Source organism: Equus przewalskii, chromosome 30 (genome assembly GCF_037783145.1).
Source record: "Equus przewalskii isolate Varuska chromosome 30, EquPr2, whole genome shotgun sequence".
Classification (NCBI taxonomy): Eukaryota; Metazoa; Chordata; class Mammalia; order Perissodactyla; family Equidae; genus Equus; species Equus przewalskii.
This window is the reverse complement of record NC_091860.1, coordinates 2,342,419-2,370,390: the sequence shown is the minus strand read 5'-3', so window position 1 is coordinate 2,370,390 and position 27,972 is coordinate 2,342,419. Positions and strand designations below refer to the sequence as shown.

General features: G+C 47.8%; 1 protein-coding gene and 1 long non-coding RNA gene across 22 annotated transcripts in view; both read right to left on the bottom strand.

Annotated features, from left to right (window-relative positions):
• Window positions 1-4,025, bottom strand: part of PARD3 (par-3 family cell polarity regulator) — a 614,383-nt gene extending 610,358 nt beyond the window's left edge. For 8 of the 19 annotated variants that reach the window (XM_070601649.1, XM_070601656.1, XM_070601667.1 and 5 more), the window contains exon 1: window positions 3,781-4,023. In XM_070601649.1, the coding sequence (XP_070457750.1) occupies window positions 3,781-3,900 (120 nt within the window). In that variant the 5' untranslated portion in view covers window positions 3,901-4,023. Of the gene's footprint in view, window positions 1-3,780 lie in introns of all 19 variants that reach the window. The other 11 variants (XM_070601668.1, XM_070601677.1, XM_070601671.1 and 8 more) reach the window with 4 other exon arrangements.
• Window positions 4,026-14,139: 10,114 nt separating this feature from the next.
• Window positions 14,140-27,171, bottom strand: LOC139080435 (uncharacterized). Of its 3 annotated transcripts, XR_011534947.1 has the most exons (5): window positions 21,403-27,171; window positions 19,895-21,241; window positions 18,240-18,380; window positions 17,167-17,285; window positions 14,140-17,068 (listed from the first exon to the last, which is right to left on the bottom strand). It is a non-coding gene; the product is annotated as an uncharacterized lncRNA (long non-coding RNA). The 3 variants fall into 3 exon arrangements; XR_011534945.1 differs by having other exon boundaries at window positions 14,140-17,285; XR_011534946.1 differs by lacking the exons at window positions 14,140-17,068; window positions 17,167-17,285; window positions 18,240-18,380 and having other exon boundaries at window positions 18,534-21,241.
• Between the last annotated feature and the right edge of the window lie 801 nt (window positions 27,172-27,972).

The window sequence follows — 27,972 nt, the reverse complement described above, 5'->3', positions numbered from 1 at the left end:
GAGGGCAGCAGGCACTCTCCAGATTCACACGCCAGGACCCCACTGCAGACACACAGAACCAGAACACCTCGGCCAGGCAGGTGCTTTGTGAGGACACTCACTACCCAGTTAGAGAGCACTGCCCTAAATCAAGGCCAGCCTTCCCACTCACTAAGCCCAATACAAACCCTAGTGACTAAATAGGACCGCCTACCCCCATGCCACAATAACCCCTCACATCTCTGGAATCCAGGAGCAATCACTGTCTGTACCATCCTGCTGCCAATTAATGCTACCACCTACTGTTATAGTTTTATATACTCATCCTGTCTCCTAGGTTATATTCTTCTTGAGTGCAAGAATTTAGTCTTATATTTCTCCAGAGACCACGACATTTTGTACACAGCAGCCCTTCAAAGAACATCACTTTTTTAAAAACAAGCATGGAGATTTTCTCATCTTTCTCCTAACCAGAGTTTGGATACACCGCAGGAAAAACAGGAAGCCTCAGGGCCAGCCTTGATTCACTCAAAATTAAGGAGTGGCCAGGAAAAAAATGAAAAAACCTCAGAAACCAAGGGCACCAAACTAAAAAGTCATTGCAGTTAGTGCTCTGCACCCTGCGTCCATCAGGAATGGCGGATGAGTCAGGCCGCAGGCAGAAGAGCAACAGACACACACACAGGCGGGCAGTCCTCCGACCGCAAGCACCCGAGAAACGTGCATGTAACCCGGTTCTCCATGTCCATGCAAGCACCCTCCTCAGAGGGTCTGCGCCAGCATGTGTGGATGGGACGAACAGCCAGGACATTTTCACTCATCCGTGATCGTACAAAGAAAACATTTTTTCATTAGAGGAAAAAAATGCTATGACTAAGTGTAAGCCTTTAGCTATCTGCTTATTGAGGACATTTCTGGTATTAAGTCACGTCACTCCGCTGTCCAGAAAAATTGATTTAACCTGAAAACAGCTCAAATATCACGTCAAAAACTTAGCCTCACCACACCACAAAATGCTTACTGCAAAGAAAACCTTAGTGTCTTGGGGTCTTTCTTTCTCTTTTCCTTTCTTTTTTTATTTTTTGAATTAATTGGTTTTTATACAAAGCCATAAACATGATCTTCCCACATTTTTCCCCACCAGATGGGAGCTTGTCATGCCACACGTCACCTAGCAACCTGCACGCCACTCCACAGCTACCCAGCTACCCAATTCTTCACGCAAAATTTATCTTGTTCCATTAAACAATAAGGGATAAAAAAATAAAAGAACAGAAGTTACAAGTGTTAATATGTGTTTGCTTCATAATTATTTTAAAGAGGGTGGGAGAAATGGAGAGAAAGTCTAAAGTTTCATCTTTACCAATACCTAACAATTTAAGAGGAAAAATTACAAGTGGACCTAGAAGATACTCAGGCTCTTGCAACATTTGAGAGTCACCAGTCTTGAGGTCCAATGATGCGTCTTTGCACATTGCACAGCCCATCTTAAAATTCACCCCCTGAACTTCCAGTTGAACTTAAAAAACATTTAATCAATTTCGGAACCCCATGAATCATGCCTGACTTCTCCCTCTCATTTGTATCCAATTCCAATGCTACTACCACTCTCTGAGAATTACCATCCCCCACTTCCTTCTCCACCTGGTAACCTCATACTTACCTTTCAGATCTCAGCTCACACGCCCCTTCTCTTTGGGGTGCCTTCTCAGACTCTCTTAAGAAAACTGCACTCCCTTTTCTGTGCTCCCAGGTCAGTGTGAAACCACCACCCCTAATATTTAAAAATAAGGTCCAGATCTATCACCAAGACTCTTAACTCCACCCATCCAACATCTCAGAAGCATCCTCTTCTCCTCACTGCGCCACAACATGCCAGTCCCCTCAGAGGACCATGGAGCCTCGTTCCTAGACTCTTACATTCCAATTTCCACAAAGCAGCCAGACAGAGGGTCCCCTAGATGTCCAGCACCCAGAAGAATGCTTTGGACATAGTAAATGATTAAGAATTTCTGTAGAACGAATGAGTGACAGTCAATCACACAACCACATTTGAATCTCCAAAACAGGCTATCCAACCAATGTCCATTGTGTGTGCATAATGAAATGTGACTAATTTTAAGCAGGTAAAATTAGTAAAACGAAAGAAAATGTCCATCACCTCTCCCGATTCAGTAATCTAGGCACACTGCAGAGTCTATATTACTGTATTTCTCTTTCCTCTCCCGACTTGTTTTGTTGGTTTCCAGAGTACATGTGCAACCTGCTTAGTGCTTTAGAACGTTCAGATCATAAACTGTCATTCACAAACAATTCTTTAAAATGCTAAATGTAAGCGTAGAGGGTTTTTCCTCCTCCTTGTCAGCGTTGCAAGATAAAGAGGTGCCCAATTTCCATTAATTTTATTTGATTTTCAATGAGTTCAACCAACTGTAAGAAACATTTTAGAGCTGTTACATAAAGTCAACATCTTCCATCCTTGTGTCAGGTTCCTTAAAGTCCCCCTGATCATCTTAAAAGGCCAGATTTATGCTATTTTTTCTCAATATATACTAAAAACAAAACAATAGTGTAAGGAGGTTTTTCTTAATTTCAGAGAGACTTGGAGGCCACCAGAGCACTCTGTCTACACTCAGTCAGGCTGACAAAGCCGCGGTCCCCCTCAGCTGCTGCCCCAAAGCCCGCAGGGGCCAGGCCGCTCCACGGTCAGGAATGGGAAACTAACACGTGAACGTGCTTTCCACCAAACGGTACTCCACCGCAAAGGAAATATCCTCAGGTGCTCCAGAGAAACTTCGGAGGCGTGGGCTGTTGTCAAACACAGACACAGCCGATAAAACAATTTAACAAAGTGGCTTTTCACTTCTGACACATTGTAGAGGAATGCAGTTAAGTGGAGACAATGTTATCACTCCACGAATTAAAAGGGACTCAACCCCGAGATCAGGCTCTGGCTCGGCAGCCCCGGCACCATATGGAACTAGTTCAAGATAGGTGAACGCCGAGGTCCCCGCCGGAAAACTTGAATGCAGTGACTGATTCCAGGGCTGTGCTTTGTGAAGGAGTCCCGCACCGGAGCCTCCTGGTCACCGCGATTCTGCGCGCAACGGCGGCTCGCGAGCCAGGGGGAGGGTGGCCCTGGGGGCTGCCTTCCCGACCGCGGGCCGCCGACTGTGGCCGACCCGGCAGCCCCGCAGCGTGCGGGCCGCCCCTGTCCGCGGACGGCAGGCAGGAAAGGGCTCTCGCTTCGCCCCTCTCCCCGCCCGGGCGCAGTGATTGCAAGGAGCAGAAACGCGGCCACTCTCCGTCGTGTGTGCAATACTTAAACTCTTCTCCTACCAAAAAAGTTCCCTCTCCCAGCCTTCGCCCGCGGGGCCTGGGAGCGGGCCGAGGCCTGGGGCTGGATTTCAACGGCCGGCAGCGGGCGGCCCGGGGACAGGCGTCCGGCAGGCTGCGCCCGGCGCGCGGGGCTCGGCTCCGCTCTCGGGCAGCTCCGGGGGCGCCTGCAGCCGGCGCAGCCCCGAGGGAGAGGCGGCCGCGACCGGCCCGGAGGGGGCCTGGGGGGCCGCGCTCTGCCCGCCGGCCCGGCCCGCGCGGGGCACTTTGCGGCCCGCAGCCCGGGGCGGGGGGCGCCCGCGAGGCCCGGCCGGGCCGCCGCACTTTCCCTTTCCCCGCCTCCCCTCCGGCTCCCTCCTCCCCCTTCCAGGAAGCGCCATATTGATCCCGGCGCCTTCCCTCCTCTCCTCCTCTTCCTCCTCCCCCGCCTCCCCCTCCCGCCCCCGCGCGCCCCCGGCCCCTCACCTTGGCGATGGCCTTCCGGTAGCGGGTCACCGCTTGCTGGATGAGGCTGAAAACTTTCATGTGGCCGTCTCCGCACGGCACGACCACCCGGGTCCTCCCGAAGCACACGGTCACTTTCATGCCGCCGCCGCCGCGGGCCGGCCCGCGCCCCTCGCTGACCGCGGCCGGAGCGGCCCCGGGCCGGGGCGCTGGGTGCTGGGCGCGGCGCGGCCGCTGCGCGGGCGCGGGCGGCTAGGGGCGCGGGCAGGCGGCGGCGCCGGGGGGCCGCTCGGCTCGCATGCCCGGCCCGGCCGCCCTCGCCTCGCCCGGGGCTCGCCTCGCCTCTCCCCGCCGCGGCGCCCGCAGCCTCCGGCCACCTGTTCGGCGTCTCGGCGCGCTCGGCGGCGGCGGCCCGGGGCTGTGTGGCGCTCGCGCTCGCTCGGGGCCGCTGGGGGAGGGGACGGCGGCGAGGGGAGGGCGGAGGAGGAGCAGGGCCGGGCACCAACAGCGCGCACATGCGGCAGGGGGAGGCGCGGCCCGCTCCCGCGCGGGGCGGAGCGCACGGCGGCGCACCCGGCCCGCCGCCGCCCTCCCGGGGCGCGGGACCCCTAGCCGCCCGGCCCGCCTGCCCTCCCCCGGGCGCCGCCCCCGCTCCGGGCCTCGGCCCCGCGCGCCCCCGCGCGCTGCAGGGCTGCGCTCGCCCCGCCGAGCCCCTCCTCGGGGACGCCGCTTCACGCCCCCCGGGGTCTCTCTGGAGCTCCCCCCCTTTCTTTGTCACTTTTCATCCCCCTCCTCGGGCTGGAGGGTTTCGGCTGAAATCGCTTTTAGAGCAGGCAGTTTACTCCCAGCACGGCCGACCAAAAGCGCCGAGACATTGAGAGGAGCGGGCGCCACGGCCCCCAGGAGGACAGGGACCGGGCTGGGTCGGGGTGTGCCAGCCGGGGCTTCTCCTCCCGCGGTGGCTCGCGCCGCGGACGCCTCCCCCGGCCCGCGGCTTGGCAGGGATTTTGCACTGGCTCGCTCGCCAGGCTGCAAGGCTAGGCAGAGGTGGTTATGCTCTAAAAGCAAAAATTAACCGTCTGCTCTGGGCAGAGGTCGGGGGAGCTTTGACTCGACCAGGTCTTTCTCCTGAGGCCACTATTTACCTTGAAGTTTCCTGTGGCCCCGTGGTGACCCACCCGGTTTAATATGTAGAACTTAAACCTTAGCAATCCAGTTAATTTTATTTCTTAAAGATTCTGCAACACAAGCAATCCTAACGCAAACTTATGAACAATATACTCAGAGTATATTGTTCAGAGTATATCAGCCTTGGGGAAAAGCAGTGCAAGAGGACCCCCCCATTCACCCAGGGACTGAACCCGGGAAAAGAAAGCAACTCTGAGTCACATGCGTGCGGGATGTGAGACGTTTTAAAAGACCGTGCACCAAGTCAAGAAAAGTAACTGAAGCTCGTCTGTGTCTTCGCTGTGAGCTGTGCTTCCTTCATAACTGTATGTTATTGTGCTTATAGAATGGCAAAGGGTAGCAAAGATTCATTGGCCCACGTCTGTCCCAAACGACAGTAAATTCGTTTTTGCTAGTTGTTTCTAGGATCTGAAAGCAATTAACAGTTCCCCGGAGCTCAAGGAGAATGTTAGCATTTAGAGCAGGAAGAGCTGGTGACCATGCATCGGCCCCACTCTCCCCCTTTTGAAATAAGGAGACAGGACAAGGACATGCATCTGCCTTCCAGAATCTCTGCACTGCCCACTGCCCCACACTGCCCCAGGCTTAGTGCAATTCGTCACACAAAGCATTGTACTTCCTCTCATCTACAGCCCTTGACCAACACACTCAGTCACCCGTCCTTGCAAACCAGTCAATAAACAGGCACTGTGTGTCAGCATTCCTGTCTTGCCCCAGGATACTGACCAGTGTTGAAGTCACTTCTGAGGCCATGCAGAAAGCTTGAGGCAGACCCAGAAATAAAGTCCAGGTTTCCTTCCGCACATTCATGGGAAAGGCTGGTTGTGTTCTTCTATCTGACTGCAACATCAAAATGTTCAACATTTCTACCCAGTAATTAACTTTGGGATAACTATGACGACAACTCTTGCTGAGGTTTTCTTGATTCTTGTATTAATACTTAGATCCACAACAATTACTGATACTTATCAATGTTGTTTCTGTGTTAATGCATTGGGGAGGGTGGAGTTACTAGTTTAGAGTGAGGCTTCTCAAAATAATTCTGACTGAAGGGCATGTTCAGGAGCAACCAGAGTACATCAGACGCTGCACAGACCTAAGTTCAGAAGCTGACTCTGCCGTTTACTAGCGCCTTAGACATGGCGCTCAGTCTCTCTCCAGCCTCAGCTTTATCAGCTGAAAAAGTGGGGCTGATGCTCTCCATCTCATAAATTATGAGGATTGAGTAAAATAATGTATTAAAACACTTAGTCTGGGCTGCCATATGGGACTCCAGTAAGCATAATGCAGGTGAGAGGTAAAAAAGTCCAGGACAGGACAGCAAATGATGATGCTGGAGGGGGAGGAAGCACAGGGCTAGAAGGAGCCCAAGGCTCAGAGAAAGACCGGACTGGTGATACAACTAGTCAGTGAGAGACTCTCAGGCCTGTACTCAATTCACTTTAATTTGATTCCATATGCAGTTCAAGAAGACCTTCCACGTAGAAAGCACTGGCTAAATATTACAGAATTATAAAAGGGAGTAAGAAAGAGACAATGTAGAGGTTAGAATAAGACAGCCCCTCCAATAACTGAAGCTCGAGACATTAAATATTAAGTGCCAGCAAGTGTTTGTGGCAATACTGGGGAGTGAGGCCTGCCTTCATGAAAGAGGCAGCATCAGAGGATATGGGTACCACTTTATTTACATCAACTCCTTCCAATATTCAATAGTTAATACAGGTTTAGGCAATTTTTTAAAAAATATGATCCATAGGATTCATAATTATAATGTCTGCTCAACTGACTAAAAGCCTTAAAGCTTTGTTTAAATCGACCTCATTTCTCTGGATACAGTGATTCCCTTTATAGTAATAATTGATTTAAAAAAAAACTAATGCTGTGTAAATTTTAGATGCCACTTTGGTGACTTCAAACAAATTCATAAAATTTCATCACAAATAATGAATCTACCTTCACTAATCACCTAACATCTACCCCTAGAGTTGCATATGGGCCAGGAGACCTTCACATTTGTAAAGTGTCCATCATGGTCTGATTGCTTCCTGCCTCCGGTGAGCATGAGAGCAAACCCAGGCCCAATGAAAATCAAAATCATCCACGTCAAGAGTCAAATGTTGCATAAATACTTCCTTAAATTCTGCATATTTCAGGTAAAAAATGATGACCCTTATCTTACTTGAACTTGTCTTCTACAGTTGATCAATTCCATTGATTTTGAAAAAACCCAGAGAATTCTGAAAATCAGTTAGGATCTGCCTGAGCCTTATGCTTATCTGCAAAGGGGCAAGGGTGACCACGTGGACTATAATTTCAACTCTATCCAGCAGCATTCATACACACCCTGAAATAAATACACACCCCACATGTGTAGGAATGGTGTTGTATTACCCAGCATCTTACCCTTAGAAAGTTAATGATGAAGAATAAAGACATTTAAAGGAGTTTTTAAAATTCAGTCATACTTTGAAAATTGAAGTTATCTTCATGATATTTCACACATATATTGAGTCTCTACTGGTAAATATTATACTTAGGATCACATTGACAATCTTGTATGCCTAGCCTCACACAAGCTCAGGCTAATAGGAGAATTGGATCAGTATTCACCACAGAACTATCGTCTACCTAGTTTATACCAGGCACTGCACTGCAGGCTGGGTTTGGAAGTTCCTCCCTCAAGAAGGGGGTGGAAAGACAGCGTCTTGACACTGATGTGAACCATATAATCACATAGCTGTGTTTAGGATAAAATGCGCAGATCGAGGCACTAACTGCACTGAGGCTAGCAGAGTTTCCCTGTTGTGCAACATTATACGTAAGTCTAAAAACAGTGGTTTTTCTGATGAAGCATGAGCTCATATGAATTGTATGAGTGAGAGTAATAGCCAACAAAAGAAAAGGAAAAAAACAAGAAAGGGAAGGATTAAGAGGAGGAGTCTTAATGAGCCCTCGACCTGCTGAAGGCAGTCATTGGACATGAAAAGGACAGGAAGGGACTTGGTTCCAAACAGAAGCAAAGTGTACAGGACAGGGTGGCCCTGCCAGACTTCCCCAGGCCATCTCCTTGCCCCTTGCCTCCAATGCTGTGTCTTCACCCTAGATGCTAAGGTAATCCAATGGCTCCTGACTCACCAGCTCGGAATTAAGGGATGGCATGGTAGTATTTACTTTTTTGCCCTAACCATACGAATCCAAGTCCTCACCTTCCAAATATCCCAGGGTCACCCTCAACCAGGCCACCAGGTACAGTCACCCAAGTGTCCACTACGTTCTTGCTCTACTGTTCCAGTCCCCAGATCCTACTGGAAGACAGATCAGCACTGACCTGCTGAGGGAAGCCATTTGGAAAAAGCTGGAGTCCAGGCTAAGATCACCACTTCTAGACACCCCCAGTGTCACCCAACCTCAGAGTGACAGAAAAGGTCTGGGTTCCTTATAGAAAACACCCACCTGCCATTCTTTTGACCCTCATGTGATCCACCACTAGAGTCCAGGTCCCAATCATATGCCTCTCTCCTTCCCAGGCTCCAAAGCCAAAGAACAAGAGAGCTTGTTGACAAACGTCAGGGCACGGAGCAGGGTGGAGGCTGGCACAGCTGGTGGTATTAAAACTCAACTCTGTTGAAGACAACTCTGCAGGAGGGTCAAGTAGAGTGGTCTAAGCCGCTTACCTCCTGATGGTCCAGCTTGATCCAAGGCAGGATTCAGAGCATCCAGCGGTATGGAGAGGTGGTTCCCCGTGAAGCTTTATAAATGCCAGTTCTTTCAGAATCCTTGAGGACAAAGGTCAAGGTCAAGTTCTCTGGCAAGACCTGAAGTGTTGACCTTCTAAGTTGCTCGGGAAGCCAGAAGTATGAGCAATGAGACTATTGCTGGTTGTGGATTTCAGAGTCTGACTCAGGATTCTCTGCTGAGTGGAAGATTGTTCTGTCTTCTCTTCAAGGTGGGCATGATTCTACTAGGAACATGAAATACTGAAAGTCTTCCCTTTTTTTTCACTCTAAAACCTTTGAGAAAATGAGGAGAGAATGAGAGCAGGTCAAGGGAGTGATTTCAAGCGTTTCTAAGAAGTGGAAGTCCCCTCGTGTGGAGGACACAACATTTGATGATTGGAAGGGAAAGGATGAAATGAGCTCACATGCAGCCTCATGCCAATGCTCAGAGAGACCTCAGCTCTCAAGGACTTCTGGAAAGGGGTATGAACCAGCTTTTAAAGACTGTCTAACAAATGTGGCTAAGCAGTTTCATTCAGTAAAAAGAAAAAGAATGCATTGAGGTTGACAATTGGAACAATGATCTTTTTCTTGACCCTGTCAAGATTAAATGGTTGAAATTCTCAAATCCTGAATCAATGAGGATGAGTCAAGGAAAATCTCTAACTGGAGCCACTGTGGTGGAATTAAACAAACTGTGCAGGACCTTCTCAGAGCACCTCCAGGGCAGGGGGACTCCCTGAGTTACCAGCCTCAGATGCTCCCAGTGCCCCACCACGTCCCCCCCCCCATCCCTGCCCATCTGAAGGAGGGAAGTCCTCTTCCCCCAGAGCCAGACCTGCTCATGTCAGAAGGGGGTGAGTGGGGCGAGGCTACATTCCCACGAAGCCCAACGCCCAGGCCCCGGCCTTCCATGGGATAATTCAGGTGTGCTGGACCAGTGCACGTCCAGCCTCCTGACCCTCTGTCCTGATTTCAGTGGCTGACTCATCCTTCTCTTTTCTATTAAGCTACTCTGCTAAGCTAGGAGTTCAATTTCCAAGCTCGCTCTGGTGCTTTGGAATTTCATCTGCTCACTGTCTAAGCAGACACCACAAGCTTGTTCCAGCCAGGGAGGTCTTCTTGGGTGAGCACTGTGCAGTGGCTCCCCAGTCCAGGACCCAGAACCCACGGAAGCAAGAAATCTTTGTGCTGACAAAGCAACAGCAGGTCTGGCTGCCTCCTCTGGCCCTTCTCTCAAATGGGTCCTCACTTCTCTGCTCAGAGCCCTGCAGTGCTCTCCATCTCATCCAGAGACAAACGACAGTCCTCGCAACAATTGACATGCGCCTCCGTGGTTCACCTCCACCCTCCGTCCTTTTCCACTACTCTCCCTTGTTCACTCTGCCCAGGAGCCCTGGTGTCCCTGCTGACCCTTCACCACGCTGAGCAGGCTCCTCCTCGGGGCCTTTGCACTTGCTGTTCTCTCAGTCTAGAATGCTTTTGCCCCCAGTATCTACTTGGCTCCCCCCCTCACTTCCCTCAATCCTCTGCCCAATGTCATTTTTGCATTTCCTGACCACCTAACACAGAATGACAAGCGCTTTCCCTCTCTGTCCTCCTTGCTTTATTTTTCTCCATAGCACTTATCACCATCTGACACATCATACAGTTACTTATTCATTCAACAGTTGCCTGTTTCTTCCAAAAGAATGTAAGCCCTGTGAGAGCAGAGACCACTTCTGTTTTGTTTACCCCTATGTCTTCAGTATCTGCAATAGTGCTCAGGCCACAACACGTGCTCAACACAGATTCGTAAATAAATCTCAATCGCAGTGACCAGCAAGACACCTGTCGCTTAGGGGAAAACATTTCACCTAGCGGAGCTGGGGCATCGTCTTCACTTCAGAGCGCACCTTGTGAGGGAGGTGTCATTACGATTCCTACATTGTTATTATTTTTAAAAGGGTAAATGCCAACTGTGTACCCGGCAGACACACCTATGACAAGTGGTCCCCCCCTCTCCCTGATAAAGGAGGCATATTCTCATGAAAGCACTGCTGTTTGTTTGGCCCACAGGCCAAATCTGACCCGACATCTGCTTTTCTGTGGGCTGTGACCTAAGAATGGTTTTTACATTTTTAAATGGTTGCGGAAAAAATCAAAACAAGAATAATATTTTGTAACTTGTGAAAAGTACATGAAATTCAAACTTCAGTGTCCATAAATACAGATTTATTAGAACTCAGGCATGCTCACTCATTCCATATTATCTATGGCTGTTTTTGTGCTCCATCAGCAGAGGTGAGAAATTACAACAGAGACCATATGGTCCACAAAATCTAAAATATTTATTATCTGGTTATTTACAGAAGAAGTGTGCTGACCATGGTTTAAAACAATATATGGTGAGTAGAATCTGAGACGCAACATAGAATAGAAAGAATATTTTGCTGGAAGCAAGAAATATGGCTTATTCCACAGTTGCCTCTCATTCTCCTGGGATCTTGACAAGCCAATCTCTCAGAGGTTCCATTTCCTTACCTATTGTGGCAGATACACCCCAAAGCAACCCCTAGTGAATTACCCCATAGTGTGATCCTTCTCCTTGCATGTGAACAGAACCTGTACCTTGTTTCTAATCAATGGAATATGGCACTATGATGGGATGCCACTCCTGTAATTATGCTCCCTCAAGTAAGACTCCATCCTGGCACACTAGAGCGAGACACCCCTGCTGACCCTGAAGAAACAAACTGCCATGTTGTGAACAGCCTGTGGAGAGGGCCCTGTGGCAGGGTGCTGTGGCTGCCCGCAGAGCCAGAGGACAACCAGCTGCAGCAGGTGAGAAGCCGGGCTTCCATCATGTAGCACCAGGAAGTGAATTCTGCCAACAACGAACGAGCTTGGAAAGTTTCTTCCCTCATCTAACCTCCAGATGAGAACGCAGCCCTGCTAACACCTTGACAGCAGCATGGGAGAGCCAGAGCAGAGGGCCCAGCTCAGCCGTGCCTGGACCTCTGACCCACAGAAACGGAGATCATAAATGTATGTGTGTTTAGGCCACTAAGTTTGTGGCATTTTGTCACATAACAATAGGAAACTAATCCATCTATACAATGAAGTCTTTGAATTATATTTTAAAATGCCTTGAAATTCTAAGGTTCCCCTTAAAACAGTGTGGCCTGATGGTGAGAATCACCCAGGATGCTTATTAATATAGCCCCATGGCTTTCCCTTCGAGACTCTGATTCAGCAGGTGTGGGGTGGGCCCGAAATCTGTGTTTCTATCCAGCTGCCTGGGTGATTCTTCTCACCAGTGATGTTTAGAAGCATTGGCTTTGTTGTCATAAAAATGAAAAGAGGAAAAGTCCCCATGGGCTGAACTGGTCAGAACTGAGGTGACCCAGGCCTCGGAGAATGGAGAACGATGGGAGACGTTTCTGTGGCAAACATACCCCAGTGCTCTTGCCCTCCCATGCCAGGCCACACGCTGTCTCCTCTGACTAGAACACTCTTCTCCAATTAAGAATTCCTGCTCATTCCCTAACATCACCTCCTCTGCAAAGCTGTCATCAAAACCCCCCAGCAAAGACACTCCTCCCACTTCTGGGCGCCCATTATATTTTGCATACAACTCTATCATTCATTCAACTCACGTTTGTTGAGTGTCCACTATGTCCAGGCCCTGTTCTAGCCCTAGGGATACAGCCATGAACAAAATGAGTGCAAATTCCTCCCCTTACTCAGCTTATTCTACTATCTCAGGCTATACTCTTACAATGAGTGTGAGGTTGCAGCAGTGGTTCTCAAAGTGTGGCCCCTGGACCAGCGACATCGGCATCCCCCAGGAACGTGTTAGAAATGCAGACTTTGAGGTCCCACGCCAGACCGACTGGATGGGAAGCTCCGAAGCAGCCGCCGGCCGGCCGCGTTCTAAGAAGGCCTCCTCGTGGCCTGACGCACGCCGAGTCTGACACGCGCTGGTTAACACGTGCATCTCCCAGGCACACCCAGGACTCCCGGGGTTATAATTTCCTAATAACCATTGGCCTCAACAAACTGGCGCAGCAAAGGGTCCTCATTCATGTGTTGAATAAATTATGTAAGGAATCATCGAACTGGGGTTCTCTTTAGGGGGCTGTGGGGCCTAGAGTACTGGAGAACGAGAGCAAAATGAATTACACGCCCCACTCTAATTTTATGTAACAGGAATCAATGTTGAGAGAACATTTGATACAGAGCAAAGTGTCTCGAAACCTTCAGCACCAGCACTGACTGCAGCCTGAGAGGCGGCTGGGGGAAGCGGGAAGTTCAGACCTCCTTGCTCTGAACACGCTAGAGATTGTTACGATGTGTGTGTATGTGTGCAGTGCGTGTGCATGGGTATGTATATGTGTGCACGTGCCTGTGTGCGTGTCTGTGCACTAATGTGTGCGCAACCTCCCCCTGCTGCCAGGGTCTCTGCTCAGCCCAGCAATCATGTGGAGCCAAGAACAATGCCTTTCTTCCCTGGTGCAGAGGGTGGTTCCAGGTCCCTCGGCGGGGCAGGGAGTCCACTGAGTGAGAGCAGGAGGCAGGACCACACGAGCCTTTTTGGGAAGCAGTAAGAACCAGACAGGCCTTGTGGAAGTGGAGGATTCTTGGAAGTGAGTGGCTGGAGGTGAAGGGGAAATGAATGTTGGGCAGATAACGGTGGGCCTTTCGTGCTAAAATTTCCCTTTTATTCAGCAGTCGGCGAACAATCTTTGAAGGTCTGGAATAAAGCGGGAAGGTGAAAATGTCTGGTGTGGAAAGGAGATGGATCAGCTGCGATTGCCTCTCTGCCTCTCCAGCCAGGCAGAATGGTACCAAGTGGCGATTCCAGGAGGTACTGCGCCCCTGCCCCCACCCCACCCCACGCAGCGAGGATTCGGGATAGCACCCCCACCCTGAATGGAGAGCCCCTCACCCCCCCCCACACCACAGGACTGCACACCATCTGCTGCGCTCCCTGGCAGACCACTCGCACTTACTGCCTCTGGGCGGGCCCACAGTGTCTCCACTGTGCCGCTGCAGCTCGCCCCTCCCACCCTAGCTGGGAAACCCTGATGCTCTCCAAGCCCCGGGGAGAGCCCTGAGCTTACTCACCCGCCTCACTAACCACAACTGGAGACCAGGTCAGCCAAGCTTTCTCCCAAGTCCCTCTGAAACTTCCCTGTGGGCCTAAAGCTGCCCAGAGTCAGAAACGCGTGGGATGTGCAGGCTGTGGCCCCGAAGCCGGCTCGTTTCCCCAGTGTCTGTACCTCACCGGTCCAGGAAGATGCTCATGCTCCCTCTCCTCTCCCTGCACTCTCTCAGCACAACTGGACCATAGTCCAGAGCCCTGGAGACTCCACAGAGATCTCCCCCCCTCCTGACATCCCACATCCCTTTTCTCACTTCTGCACAACTGAGTTTCACATGCTCCAAAAGTGTCCTTGCAGATCTTTGAGTTTTTTGCAAAAAAATTTATTCATTCACTTATTCAACTTTTATTGGGAAATTAGTACTTTTTCCAAGCACTATGCTAAATAATGGTGATAAAAAGAGATGTAATCTCTTCCCTCAAGGATGTCCTCTTCTTGGGAGCGAGGGGCTGGAGAGTGATGTAAACAGGCCATTATAACACGCCGTGCAGTGTACCATCGGAACACAAAGGCTAGAAACCTCTGTGGTCAGACGAAGCTTCCAGAAAAGGGTAATTTAAAAAATGGATGATTGGCAACGAGCTGCTTAGAAAATTACATGTCTGAACCAAGTGGGGAGGATCCAATCCATGGAAATGGGCTATGGACAGACCTGTGAGTTCCTCTAGGAGACAATCAAAAAGACTTAAGGGGCTGGACTGGTGGCGCAGCAGTTAAGTGCACATGTTCTGCTTCCTGGGGGCCCGGGTTCACGGTTCGGATCCTGGATGTGGACATGGCACCACATGGTAAGCCATGCTGTGGCAGGCGTCCCCCATACAAAGTGGAGGAAGATGGGCATGGATGTTAGCTCAGGGCCATTCTTCCTCAGCAAAAAGAGGAGGATTGGCAGATGTTAGCTCAGGGCTAATCTTCCTCGAAAAAAAAAAGACTTAAAAATGACCAAGTATGGAATAAAATGAGAAGGAGAAATCAAAGAAAAATGAAGTTAGGACTGTGATACTGGAAAAACAATTGGGTCATCAACAGGTATGGAACTCAGCAAGAATATCAGTTGGAAGGTGAGGAGAAAGGTGAGGTGTTAAGCATATAGAGATCGCATGTTTAGAGAGGGAAGTGGAATATTGTTCGGAACAGTACTGTCAATGCAGGCTGCGTTAATGTGGCTTTATCATGTCAGGGCCAGTAGGGCTCCAAGTGCGGTCCATTGGGAGTGGGCGAGCGAATACCTCCTGACAACAAAACGTCCTTGCTGTCCAGCAGTGGGTGTTGTGAAATAGGAAGAATATGGGACTCATGGCCAGAAGACAAACTCGAGCCTTCTCTTCACCAGCAAGTATTGTCAGCTAAGCAAAGTAACCAACAATTATGACACTCTGTTTCTACATCTGCACACTGTGAATAATTCAAAACCTAACTCCAGAGTTGCTGTAACAATCAAATGAGATCATTAAAGTGAAAATGTTTTGTAAAATGTAACGCATTCTACAAATGTTAGCAACAATGATTATTTCATTTTTCAGCTTGCTCTCTTTCTAGCCAATAATATTTTACACGTGGTGTTGATTTTTCCCCTTATATTTTGGATGGGCACATTTATCATCATAGCTTTTCTGATTACAAAAGTAACCATGCTCTGTTTACATAATTCAAACATAATGGAAGTAGATAAGAGAAAAAATGAACAACTCCCACGTCCCCGCCCCTCAGAGATAACCAAAGTGATGCATCCTCCTTCTGACATCCTACCTTGTTTACGAGAAACTAGTCTCTCCAAAGCACAATAAAGGAGTGTCATAGAAACCCCCACTGTATTTTTGTTTCCCTCTACCCCTTTAAAGTTTATTCAGTAGGGAGGTTTTCCCCTACCACTGGCTGAAAACTTGGCAGTCTCCTCAATTTTCTTCCTCAGTTTTTAGATAGCAGACTGTTACGCAATTGCAAAATACAGCATTGAATCAGAAAGTAGGTATCCAGTCCAAGGTTTTATTCATCAATTCAGACTTCGTTAAAGGAGAGACTTTTCCTCTCCTGAAGGTAGTGGGGTCTGGTTTTCTTTCTCTTTTCCCCTCTTCCCCACTTGCTCACTTGGCAGAGTCAAGGGGTTGGGGAAGTGAGGTGAGAGGACAGACAGACCTCCTTCCTTGGCTGCTGACTGCTGCTCTCTGGGCCACAAATGCTGAGGGTCATACCCCTCTCCAGGCTGTTTCTGAGGCATCTTGGAGGTCCCCTGCTAGGCCCTCAGCCTGGGTGATGCCTCTCCTTTACTGACTAAAGCCCATTTCAACCCTCAGCTCTCTGAGGACCCACTCCTCACTCCGATTCTCACTGATGGAGTTCACTGGCCCTCCCCAGCACTCCTTTTGGACTTAAAATGGACCTTAGGTCCTGCATGCTGGCTCTGTCTCCCTTGTGGCCCAGGATCTGTGAGAACAGTCATGCCCATGGATAGACGGGAGCACAGTTACTTCTCAAACACAGCCCTCCACTCTCTCTGCCCTGTCACAAGCCCCTTTTGCTTTCTGAGGCATGAATCAGGCACCAATCCCTGGTGTCTCTCAACTCCAAGAAACACAAACCAAGCTCTCTAATTGTCGGTAGGAGCCTATCCTCTCGGGGCTTCAGATACAGGACCTCGCACTTCCCAGCTCCTGGCCCGGGGTAGCAGAACTCTTCAAAGAAATTTCCTCACAAAACCCTCTATCTCCACTTTGTTATATTCAAGAAATCCTCTGGGTCAGAGGATTCAAGGGTCCCAGAGCCAGTTTTCAAGATTTCCTTTAAAGATTCCTCCAGGGTAACCTGTGTCACCCTTCATGTGCTGTCTGGTATCTAACATACCTTGTCAATTTCACTGAAACTTCAATTTTAACATCAGGTTCCATGAATTAATATGTATATAAATATAAATATTTTAACAAAATATTATATTATGGACACAGTTTTGCAAATTTTTTTCACTTAATGTATCTTGGACATCTTTACATGTCGGTACAAATAGATCCACCTAATTAACATAGATTCTTATAGTCTAGACAAGCAGAAAACCTGTAGATGTGAAGGAATCCCATTGTGGCTTAAGACAATGCTCCTGGAACAGAATGGTCGTGTAACCTGGCTTTCGGCCTTGGCAGAGCCATGGAGACACGGCTTCGGGCTGGGCTGGGCTGGGCCGCAGAGGTTCGGTGGGTGGGGAGTGGTGGACTGCAGGTGGTAGAGAGGGAGATGGGATGCAGCATGACGGCACTCCCTGCAGGGCTGTAATTAGAGTTGCTGCTCCAGAGCTACACCCTGGGCTGTGGGGCGCACCGGGAATTTAAATTATGGGATGGGGACTAAAGGTGCAATCCTCCTACCTTTTCTCAGAGCCTAAATCCATCCCATCATAGTTTAATGGTCCAAATGCCTCTTGGAAAAGCACTTTTATCCTCCAGGATCTTCCAGGCTCCCTTTCTCTCCTCCTCAGTGACTGTGGCTGGGAGAAAGAAGTGGTTACGAAACCTTAGTAACTAGGGTTAGCGTTGAAGCAGGAGGGAAACTGTTATTCCAGGAAATATGGAACATAAGAGACCTGAATGGGGTGAAGTGGGAAAGGAAGCAAGAGCAAAGACTTTAAATCATGCTAACTCTTTCCTCTTTTCTCCACTCCCTCCACCCCACTACTTCAAATAGGGATGGGCAAACGTTTCTATCTTAGCTCCAAAGATACACAGCTTAGGGAAGCAAGAAAACAGGCCATTAATGAACCATCGTAACATCTCTTCCTGCTACATGTTCACGTCCCTGTCGCCATGCAGCTCGTCAGGGTCCTAAGTCAAGATTGTCTGAGGTAACATCCGGTGCAGATGTACACAGAATGGAACTGCAATCTCATGAAATAGGTGGTTTTCATGGAAACGATTTTGGAGATCAGCTCTCAGCACAGGTAGAGCTGTCACCCAGGGAGGATCTGCCAGTGTCAGACTGTTACAAACTAAACAATCTGCAAAGGTGATGCCCGACAGATGCTTCAGCAAAGAACTATTCAAATATCAAAGGATGAAGAAGGGCCCCTGGGAGAGCTGATAAAGCTACGGGGTATTTTCATGAAAACGATTGTTTTTATGGTCAGCCTGTAAAATCAGCCGCGAGGCATCAGCAGCCATGAGGCTGCCGTATTGTGCAGCTGTGCCAGGAAAGTTCACCCCTCCCCAAATAAATAACTCGCGCATTCTTGGTTTATTCTAAGACTAAATTCATATTGCAATATGATATAACCTAAATCTTCTTCATATAAGTTTGAAAAATTTAAATTTTTCACTTTAGTTTCATTTTTTCCAGATAAATCACAAACACTTTAAAAAAATGAATTAGTACGACATTTTGTTCCCCATTGGAAGCGGATCCCATTTAAGTAGCTTTTTATGCTCAGATAATGAGGGCCTCTTACATGGCGTACGTGCGCAATGAATAGCGTATTTTCAAAGTTTAGCAATTGATCATTCCCCAGATTGATGTTAGAAATGGAAGGAAGGCTTTTTCAATCATGGATACAATCCAATAAAGTTCTCTTTCCCTGGAGCTTCATGACCTAGATAGGAGGAAACAGAGTCTGAGCTTTCCATGAACACTTTCCATCAACCAGGCGGCAGTTCCACTATTGAACGTCTTTTCTGCATACCAAGCTCTTAGAGAATTATAAAGGAAATACAAACCAGTAAAAAACTAAATTCTTCCTCTCAAGCAGATTGTAATGTAAACATACACATTTATTTATGAACTCCAAATAAAAGAGCCTTTAGAAAATATAAATAGCCTTAAACACAGCTTGTTAGAACTTGTCCTGAACACATCATACTTATTCCCACAGGACTTTTTGTTTTCAGGGAATGGCTGGTGTGTGAAAATAGCACTTGCTTTAGGAGTGGTAACCATTTTAGTCATGGGCGAGATAATAATTTCAAGTAATAAAAAATGAAGCAGCTTTCTAAACAGAACAGTGTGACAGGTTCCCAGTTTTGTCACAATAATCATACACGGCGTTCTGTGGCAGGAACCCAGGGCCTGCAGGGTTTGGGGGAAGCACAGGATGGAGGGGCGTGGGGGAGAGGGGCTTGCCAGCCTGAGTCTAAGTGTCACTGAGCAATTGAAACACTGGCATCAACCAGTCTGGATATGGACCCTAGATCTGCCACCTATTCATCATCAGCAGATGCAACTCTCTGAGCCTCAGCTTGCTCATTTGTAAAACTTTGTAAAAAAAATAATAAATTTCGGGGGGGCCAGCCCAGTGGCACAGCAGTTAAGTTTGCGTGCTCTACTTCGGTGGCCCAGGGTTCACCTCTTCAGATCTGAGTACGGACCTACGCACCGCTTGTCAAGCCATGCTGTAGCAGGCGTCCCACATATAAAGTAGAGGAAGATGGGCACGCATGTTAGCTCAGTTCCAGTCTTCCTCAGCAAAAAGAGGAAGATTGGCTGCAGATGTCAGCTCAAGGCTAATCTTCCTCAAAGAAAAAAATAAATAATAATCATAAATTTTTAGTCTAGGTATTGTTGGAGTGATAAAATAAATAAAGCACAGAGTATCTGACTTACAGAAAGTGCATAATAAAAGTAGTTATCTCATTGTCATTATCATTATTATTAATATTATTTTATAATTTGGAGTTAGGGAATAACTGATTTTTTCAAAATAAATTTTTAGCAACACTTTTGTTGACAATAACTCAAATTCTGTTTTTTATCTCCTCTTGTCTCAAGAACTTTGGTTCCCAAATTTTTCATCATGAGTACTTCCCTCTCTATTAAATCATTCCTATTAGCATATAAACAAGTTCCAGAATCTCATTTCTTGAACAAAAAACAAAAGCCCCACCAGCTTCCTTTGTCCCTGCACCTCCCTCCAGAAAGTGCCCCCATTTCTCTGCTACTCTTTCAAACAAGACCTTGTGAAGGTCCCCTTTGGTATTGCCGACCTTACTCTCACCTCCCATTTTCTCATAAATCTGAAATCCCGTTCCTGTCTCCACAGTCCCACTGAAATCCCCCTTGTCAAGGTCACACACAACTTCCTTGTTTCCACATCCAGTGATCTTTTCTTACTTGGCTCTTCGGTAACACTTCAAATCCTCCTTCCTCCTGAAGCATCTCTTCTCTTGGCTTCCATGACATCGGTTACTTTGATCTTTCTCCTGCCTTTCTGGCTGCTCCTTTTCTGTCACCTTGGCTGGACATCTCTAATGTGAAGATCACTAAAATTTGGAGTACCACAAAGGTCAGCCTCGGCATCTTCTTCATCTCTCCTGGCTCCCCAGGCAATCCCATTCAGTCCCATGGGCTTAAACAGCATCCATGACCTTGACACTGAAAGAGAGACAGATGGATGTGTAGACAGAAGGATGGGCATAGTTACCCAGGTCCCACCTTTTCTCTGATTCCCAGACTCCTGTTTCTATCTGTTCACAAGACATTGCCTCTTGGATGCAGAAAAGGCATCTGAAATTTAAAAAGAACTCTAGATACCCCACCCCACCATCACCCCCGAAACATTGCTCTCCTAGGCTGGTTCTCAGTAAACGGCCCCAGCATGCAGCCAGTTGCTCAAGCCACAAACCTGAAAATCACCCTGCGTCCTCCTTTCCCTCACCCTCACGGTTTATGGACTCCACTCGCAAAGCTCACCCTGAATCTGCCCAGTTCTCACCAGATCCTTGGCAAGCGCTACCTTCTGGGGCCTGGATTCCTGCAGCCTCATAGTTGGGCTCCTTGTTTTCTCCCTTCCCCTCACCATCCCACCCCCATCTATTCTCCATGCAGGAGCCAGATGATCTTTTTAAAAATACGAGTCAGATCGTGCCGCTCCTCTTTTTAAAACCCTTAAGTGACTTTCCACCACATCTGGAATAAAAACCTCATTTGATCTTATGTCACGATCCGCTCACCATGACGGGACGTCACCTGCCCTCCGCCTGCCCACACTTAACTCCCTGGCGCCTGCTACACCCGAGCCACACTGGCCTCCCTTCTGTTCCTGTGTTCTTGCATGGGCCTCTGCACTTTCTATTCCCTCCTTCTGGAATGCTCTTCCTTACGATTTCCATGTGTCTGCATCTTGTCATCAGGGTGCAGCTCCAATGCCAGCTCCTCAGATGGGGCATCCCAGAGCACTCAGTCTAAAGGAGCCCCCACTACTGTCTATCCCATAACCTACATCAAGTATTTCATTGCACACTCACGGTACCATCTGGTATTTTCCCGTTCGTTGTCTCCTCTCACAAGAATGAGGGCCTCACAGGAGAGTCTTGTTCACTCTCCCCAGTGCCCAGCGCAGACAGGCATTCAGCAAGCCTTTGCTGAGTGAAGATGGCGTGGACCCGGCGGCGGTCAAACATCTGAGGGAGGACACGCTCTTCCCACACGATCGTCTGCAGCGATTCAAGCTCGTACTTTCTTTTGGGAAATGGAATGGGGGCATTAGTGGTGATGTTCGCTTTTCATTTTAAGGGAAAACTCACTAAAAAGGCAAAGCGATTTCAGTATCCGATGTCCCCCTCCCTCCTCTCCTCAGAAGTTATGCAATATTTTAAGGCAAAATTAAATAAAATGCATACCCCAGGGTTGTACTTGGGTGATGCTCGCTACACCGTCCCGTCCCCGTTCCGCGCTGCACCCACGAGCCCCGCGAGCGCCCTCGGTGCGCCCGGCGCCCGCGCGCGGAGAAGGCGAAGATTCGGGGCCGCCGCAGGGAGCCACGTCCAGGACGAGGAGGGACACGGGGACAGAGGCTGCCGGCCGACAGTGCTCCTGTGACGCTAGAGCAGGCGCAGTGTGACCCCAAGTCCCGGGGGGCGTCGCCCTCGGTGAAGAAGGGGCGGCCCGGAGGGAGGCGGCGCGGCGAGGCCCCCGCGGCGGGGCTGGGGCGGCAGGTGGCGAGGGGCGCCAGGCCCCGCCGGGCGGAGCGGGCCGCGCGGCCGGGGCTTCAACAGCAGACACTGATGTCCTCGCTGCTCCGGCGGCCAGAGTCCGACAGCCAGGCGTGGGCAGGGCTGGGTTCCCCCGGGGCCTCTCTCCTCGGTTTGCACGGGGCCGTCTCCTCCCTGTCACACCATATGGTCTTCTCTGTGTGTCTGTGTCCTCATCTCCTCTTCTTAAGGAGACACCCCTCACACTGGACCAGGGCTCCTCCGCCCCGCAGCGACCTCATTTAACTTAGTTACGTCTGTAAAGACTCTGTCTCCAAACACAGTCACGTTGACGTCCTGGAGGTTAGAGCTTAGACATACTAATTTTGGGCGAACACCATTCAGCCCATAACACTCGGAAACAGAGAAGGAAATATTATTATAAAGACCCAGAACATCACACGACAAGGACGCAGCTGAACCTCTGGAAAGTCTCTGTCTCCCTCCCTCTCTCATTCTGCCATCTCTGCTTCTCTCTCTTTTATGTAATGGTATACGTACAGTTAAAGAATAATTATTTAAAGAAATTGTTTAAAGAAACAATTTGTTTCTAGGTAACCCCTTCTTAACTCCTCCTCTTTCCTGAATTTCACGTCAAATACCCACTGTTTCCCTTTGTTTTACCCAGTAAATACACATCCCTAAGCAAGATATTCATTCTCGCCTATTTTATACTTTATAGAAATGAAATTGTATAGTGTATAGAGTAGGACATGCTTTTTGCAATGAACGTTCTGAGATTCAAGTGCATCAATGCAGGATCGTGCCGGTGACACACGTCACCATCATATGACTATGCTACCATCTGTCCATCCTAGTCGTTGCAGCCGTTTGTGCTGCTTTCAGTATTCTGCTGTTAGGAACAAGGCCGCTACGGATTTCTTGTATAAGTCTTCTAGTGCACATGTGCTAGAAATTCTCTAGGATATATTTCTTAGGAGTAGAGTTTCTAGGTCATAGGTTCTGTACATGTTGACTTTACTAGTCACTGTGAAATTATTTTCCAGAGTAGAAATTTCCACTTCCCCACATTCTCTCCAACACTTAGTATTGTTAGACTTTTTAGTTTTTTGGTGGGTGTGAAATAGTATCTCATTGGTGGTTTTAATTTTCCTTGCCTTGATTACCAGATGAGATTGTGCACCTTTTCATACATTTATGGGTCAATTACATTTCCTTTTCTGTGAAGTATTTTTTAATGCCTTTGCCCATTTTTTATTTCCTGTTGGATTGTCATTTTCCTATTGATTTAAGTAATTTATATATTTTGTATTTTTATCCTTTGTCGATGATATATATTGCAAATATCTTCTCCCAGTTTGTGACTTCCTTTTTCACTCTTCTAAGTTGTCTTTAAATGAGCAACCATTTTATTTTTAATGTAGTTGAATTTATCATTATTTTCCTCTGTAGTTTGTGCTTTTTGCAGTTGATTTTAAAAATCTATACTTACTCTAAGTTCACAAGTAAGTTCTCATATTTGTCTTCTAAATTTTTCAGTTTTGCCTTTTGATTTTAAGTTTTTAATTTATCTAGAATAGAGTTTTAATGTGCAAGGGATCAATCTAACTTGATTTTTTTCTGTATGGATAGCCAGTTGGTTCAATAGCACTTATTGAATCGTCCATCCTTTTTCACTGATCTGCAGTGCCTGCCCAGTCATAAATAGAGTTTGCATGTTTGTATTAGTCTGTTCCTGGGTTTTCTGTTCTCTTTATTTGGTCCATCTGACCCTGTGCCAATAGCCACGGTCTTTATTACCATGGCTTATATCATAAGTCTATAGCAAACCAAGACTCCTCTTCAGGAGTCTCTTGCCAATTCTTTGCCCTTTGCTCTTCTTCATGCATTTTAAGATCAGTTCATAAGTTCCCAGGCAGAGAAGGATGGGGCAAACACTTGGGGACGTTGGTTTAAAATGAATTGATCCATATAGGAACAATTGATCTTGAGTCTTTCCTTCTATGAACACAATACAGCCTTCCATTTATTTAGCCCTTCTTTAAGATCAATCCACAAAGTTGTAAAATGTTTTCATAAAGAGCTTGCTCATTCTGGAAGATTTCTCTCTTGTTCCTTAACACTTTTGCTGCTACTGTAAATCATATCTAACTACCTTTGCTAGTGTATAAAAATGCAATTGGCATTTGTGTGTTGATTTTGTATTCAGCAACCTATCCAAACTCTTCTATTGATTTTCATAATTTTTCTATAGATTCTTTTGGGTTTTCTATGTAGACAATCATATCATCAATAAATAATGTCCTTTTTCTTCCTTTCTAATATTCATGTGGGGGACATAGATGAAAAATATTTGGAGTTGTAGTCAGAAAGCCTTGAGATTTGTTAGGTTAAAGGGTAAGAGAAAGGGAAGAATCAGAGATATTCCCCACCCGGATGGTGGCGGATGGTGGCCCTACCTGAAGGGCACAAAAGGACAAATACCTTGAATTAAATAACTAGTAAGACACACAGGTTGGTAAATTAAATTTGGTTTAACTTGTATAGAATTATTAATCTGTGTAGAATGGAATCATGTCCTTAGTTTCACCACCACCAGCTTTTTTTTTTTTAAGATTTTATTTTTCCTTTTTCTCTCCAAAGCCCCCTGGTACATAGTTGTATATTTTTAGCTTGTGGGTCCTTCTAGTTGTGGCATGTGGGATGCCGCCTCAGCATGGCCTGATGAGTGGTGCCACGTCAGCACCCAGGATCCGAACCTGCGAAACCCAGGGCCACCGCAGCGGAGCTCGTGAACTTAACCACTCGGCCACAGGGCAGCCCCAGCACCACCAGCTTTTATAAATGATATTGATGGTGTCATCACTCTATAGTATATGATTACAAGGTACAATATCTATAAAACATAACCAGGTAGATTCATTTTCCCTGGAGTTTTGGAAAGTAAATGTTATCACCACATTACCCATGGGTCTCCTTTTGAAACCCTGCTAAATCACTTCAGTCAGTTTAAAAATTGTGAATTACGGTGTTGTAATGTATTCACTATTGAGGTTACACATATTTGGAGGTATTTAATTTTCGATCATCAAAAACCCTCCCGTCCCAAGAAAAGCTGAAAGATCGATTGGGGCCAAGAGGAGGGGATCAATCTTAGGTCAGTGAAGATGTGCTGTTGGGAAAGGGGACCGCCACTGGGAGGACTCTGGGACATGGAAGGAAGAGATCTTAGCAGATGTTTGGAAGTGTTCCTCAGAGCAGGCCATGATTCGTTGAGTTAATTGGGGAAATGCAGAAGAGGAACATGGTCTTTTCCCCTAAAAATTAAAGATGTAGAGATCTGGATTAGAAAATTTGAGGTCTATATGCACTTAAATATCCTTAGACCCAATCAAAGGAACATAAAATAAATCAAAGTCGAAAATCTAATGTTTTAACAAGAAAACTTGACAGGACCAAAACTTATGAAAACTATCTGGTAAGAAAACATGTTTGTTTTTGGGTTTTTTCCCAAAGTGTCTACATTTACAAAGGAAGGCTCTTTTACAGTTGCAAAAAGAAAACTGCTGAAGAGCTTCCTCTTAAACTTAGACACAAATATTCAACCAGGATTCATAATCAGTGATTGAAAAATTAAAGTAGGAAATGAACTGTTTTCTCCTGGGAGAGGGCCTTCTGAATTGGTACCTAGGCTGGTAATGGCTTTGGGATGTGACAATTTCACGGTGTGCTCTTCCACGCCTTCAAGTAAGATTGCAGAGTTTACATTTGCATTGTCTGAGAAGCCTAGTCAAAAGGCTTTGGTTTTCTACTAATATAATTCAGTAATGAATTAGCAAAGATATATTTCTGAATTACCTGAGAGGTTGTACAAGATGATTATTAAGTTCTCTTAAGAGTCTATGGCTCTAAGATTATGAGCTTTTTGTGACGAATTGGTGTAACTTACAAATGTGATTACTAATAAAGGGCTCAGGTTAATGCTATATCCTCTCTCACTTTCAGGTGCCACTGGATTATAGCCAGAAGACCCAAGAAATATAAAGAAGACGGCCACTCACTCAGCCAAGTCTTATTACCTGCTCTTACCAGCCTCTTCTAAATACAGTCGGAATGAGCAATCTGTGGGGATGATGAGAGCTGGAGTACAATTTTCATCAACTGGGAGGGCAGGGTTAGAAGAGGACAGGCAATGGGAGGGAGAAGGTGGAGGAGGGAGCTTTCCACATAGGGAGCTTTAACGTCACAAATTACTCCTGGGTTCAAAATCACACAAAGAATTCCTTAAGCAAACTCAACAGAATACAGCGGTCAAACAGAAGCTGTGCTTGATGTTGCTTTGCCTGAATAAGTGAACTTAAATGTATCCAATCTATAAGGAGTGTCTTGAAAAAAATCACAGGTCAGCACAGGCTGCATTTGCAGTTAACATGTTTTTCTCTCTCTCTTTACTATTAGGCCTGTACTTTTCTAAACACAGTGTCATTTACATCTATCTGATTGTATCAAAGAGATAAAATTGTCCTGAAGAAATTAGCAAGACTATATAAAAATTAAGGATTAAAAAGTTAGATTTATAATTTTATGACCTGGGTAATTTTGCCTCACATCACTTACTTCTTAAAAACAATTTTTTATACTGCACCACAGAGCAAACTTGAGTATAAATACATTTTTATTTAAAAAATCATAATATATTGGCTCTTAAAAGAAAATATAAATTTAAGATTCTCCTTAAGGTAATATTTCCATTCCCCGGTCTTAATTTTTTTCTATCTCTAAACTAGTTCAAGACCTTTGGCATCAGGAATAAGAATATTGAATAACATATGCTTTAAAAAGAGCAAAATAAAGGTTTCCTTTTGCTTGTAAAGGAGGGTTTGGTATAAAATGGTTTGACCCGTTAGAAAAGCATTATAGGAAATTAAATGTAGGGAAACTGAGGAAAAACTAAAAGTGAAGACCAGCCGCCCGGAGCAGCCCGTTCTGGACTCAGATGCCTGGGTTTGACGCTGCCTTCGCCGCTCAGCACCCGGGACCTCGGACGAGCTAGTTACCTTCTCCGGGACTCAGTCGGCTCATCCGTAAAGTGGAAATAATAATAAAGGCCCAGCTCGTGGGTCGTGAGGAAGATTCGATGAATCAGTAAGGCAGCTGGAGCCTTGTCTGCCGAAGGTCACCCCCCCACGCCCGTCGTCCCCGAGCGTTAGGCGCTGTTCTGGGTGCTGTCCGCGCAGCAGCGGACGGACAGACACGGGGCCCTGCTCCCCGGGCGGACGTTCACGCCGGCACTGACACTCTGATGCGTTTTGAAGGCAGAGAGCTCAGTAAATGTTAGCCATTATTATTACTACTAGGAAAAGGATTATGAAATGCATGAAAGTCATGTAAAGAGATTTGTACTGACTGAGTTCATGGTGCTGTTCCCACGGTGCCCTGGCCGCTCGGGCCGGCGAAGGCGCGCGCACCCCGCTCTCCCGGCCCCGCGCCCCCCGCCCCGGGCCCCTGCCCTGCCGGTCCCCACCCCGCCCCGGGCCCCTCCCCCGCCGGTCCCCACCAACCCCCGCCCCGGGCTCCTCCCCCGCCGGTCCCCCCCCAACCCCCGCCCCGGGCCCCTCTCCCGCCGGTCCCCCCCCCCCGCCCCGGGCCCCTCCCACGCCGGTCCCCCCACCCCGCCCCGGGCCCCTCCCCCGCCGGTCACCCCCCCCCAGCCCCGGCCCCTCCCCCGCCGGTCAACCCCCGCCCCGGGCCCCTCCCCCGCCGGTCCCCCCCCCCGCCCCCGCCCCCGCCCCGGGCGCCGCCCCCGCGCCCGCCGGGTCCCCGGGCTCTTCCCTCCGTTACCGCAGCTTAGAATCCAGGCTCTTCACTGTGTTTTTGTGTTTGGTTGTTTTTCTGCTGCTTCCTGGATTTCTGTCAGCAATCCAGGTTTACAAATGGCTTGGCTGCGGTTTGTATTTGCCGTCTTCCTTTGAAACTGTGATTCACAGTGTACACCCTTTAACCAGAATCCTCTCAGCCCGCGAGGCTGCAAAGCTTGTTGTAAAAACAAACGGCGGAGCAGGCCGTCTGCCCCGGGCTTGCGCAGCGCGCTCACATGGTCGAGTGTAATGGACGGAACACATTCAAGATCTCCATTTTTTAAATTAGCCAAGGTGTTTTTAGATGCTGATCAGATGGGGACGTCACTTCGCCCCTCCAGGGGTCCCGGGACAAATCCTGTCAGCTGAGAAACAAATGTCAATTTAAAGAAGGGGAGGG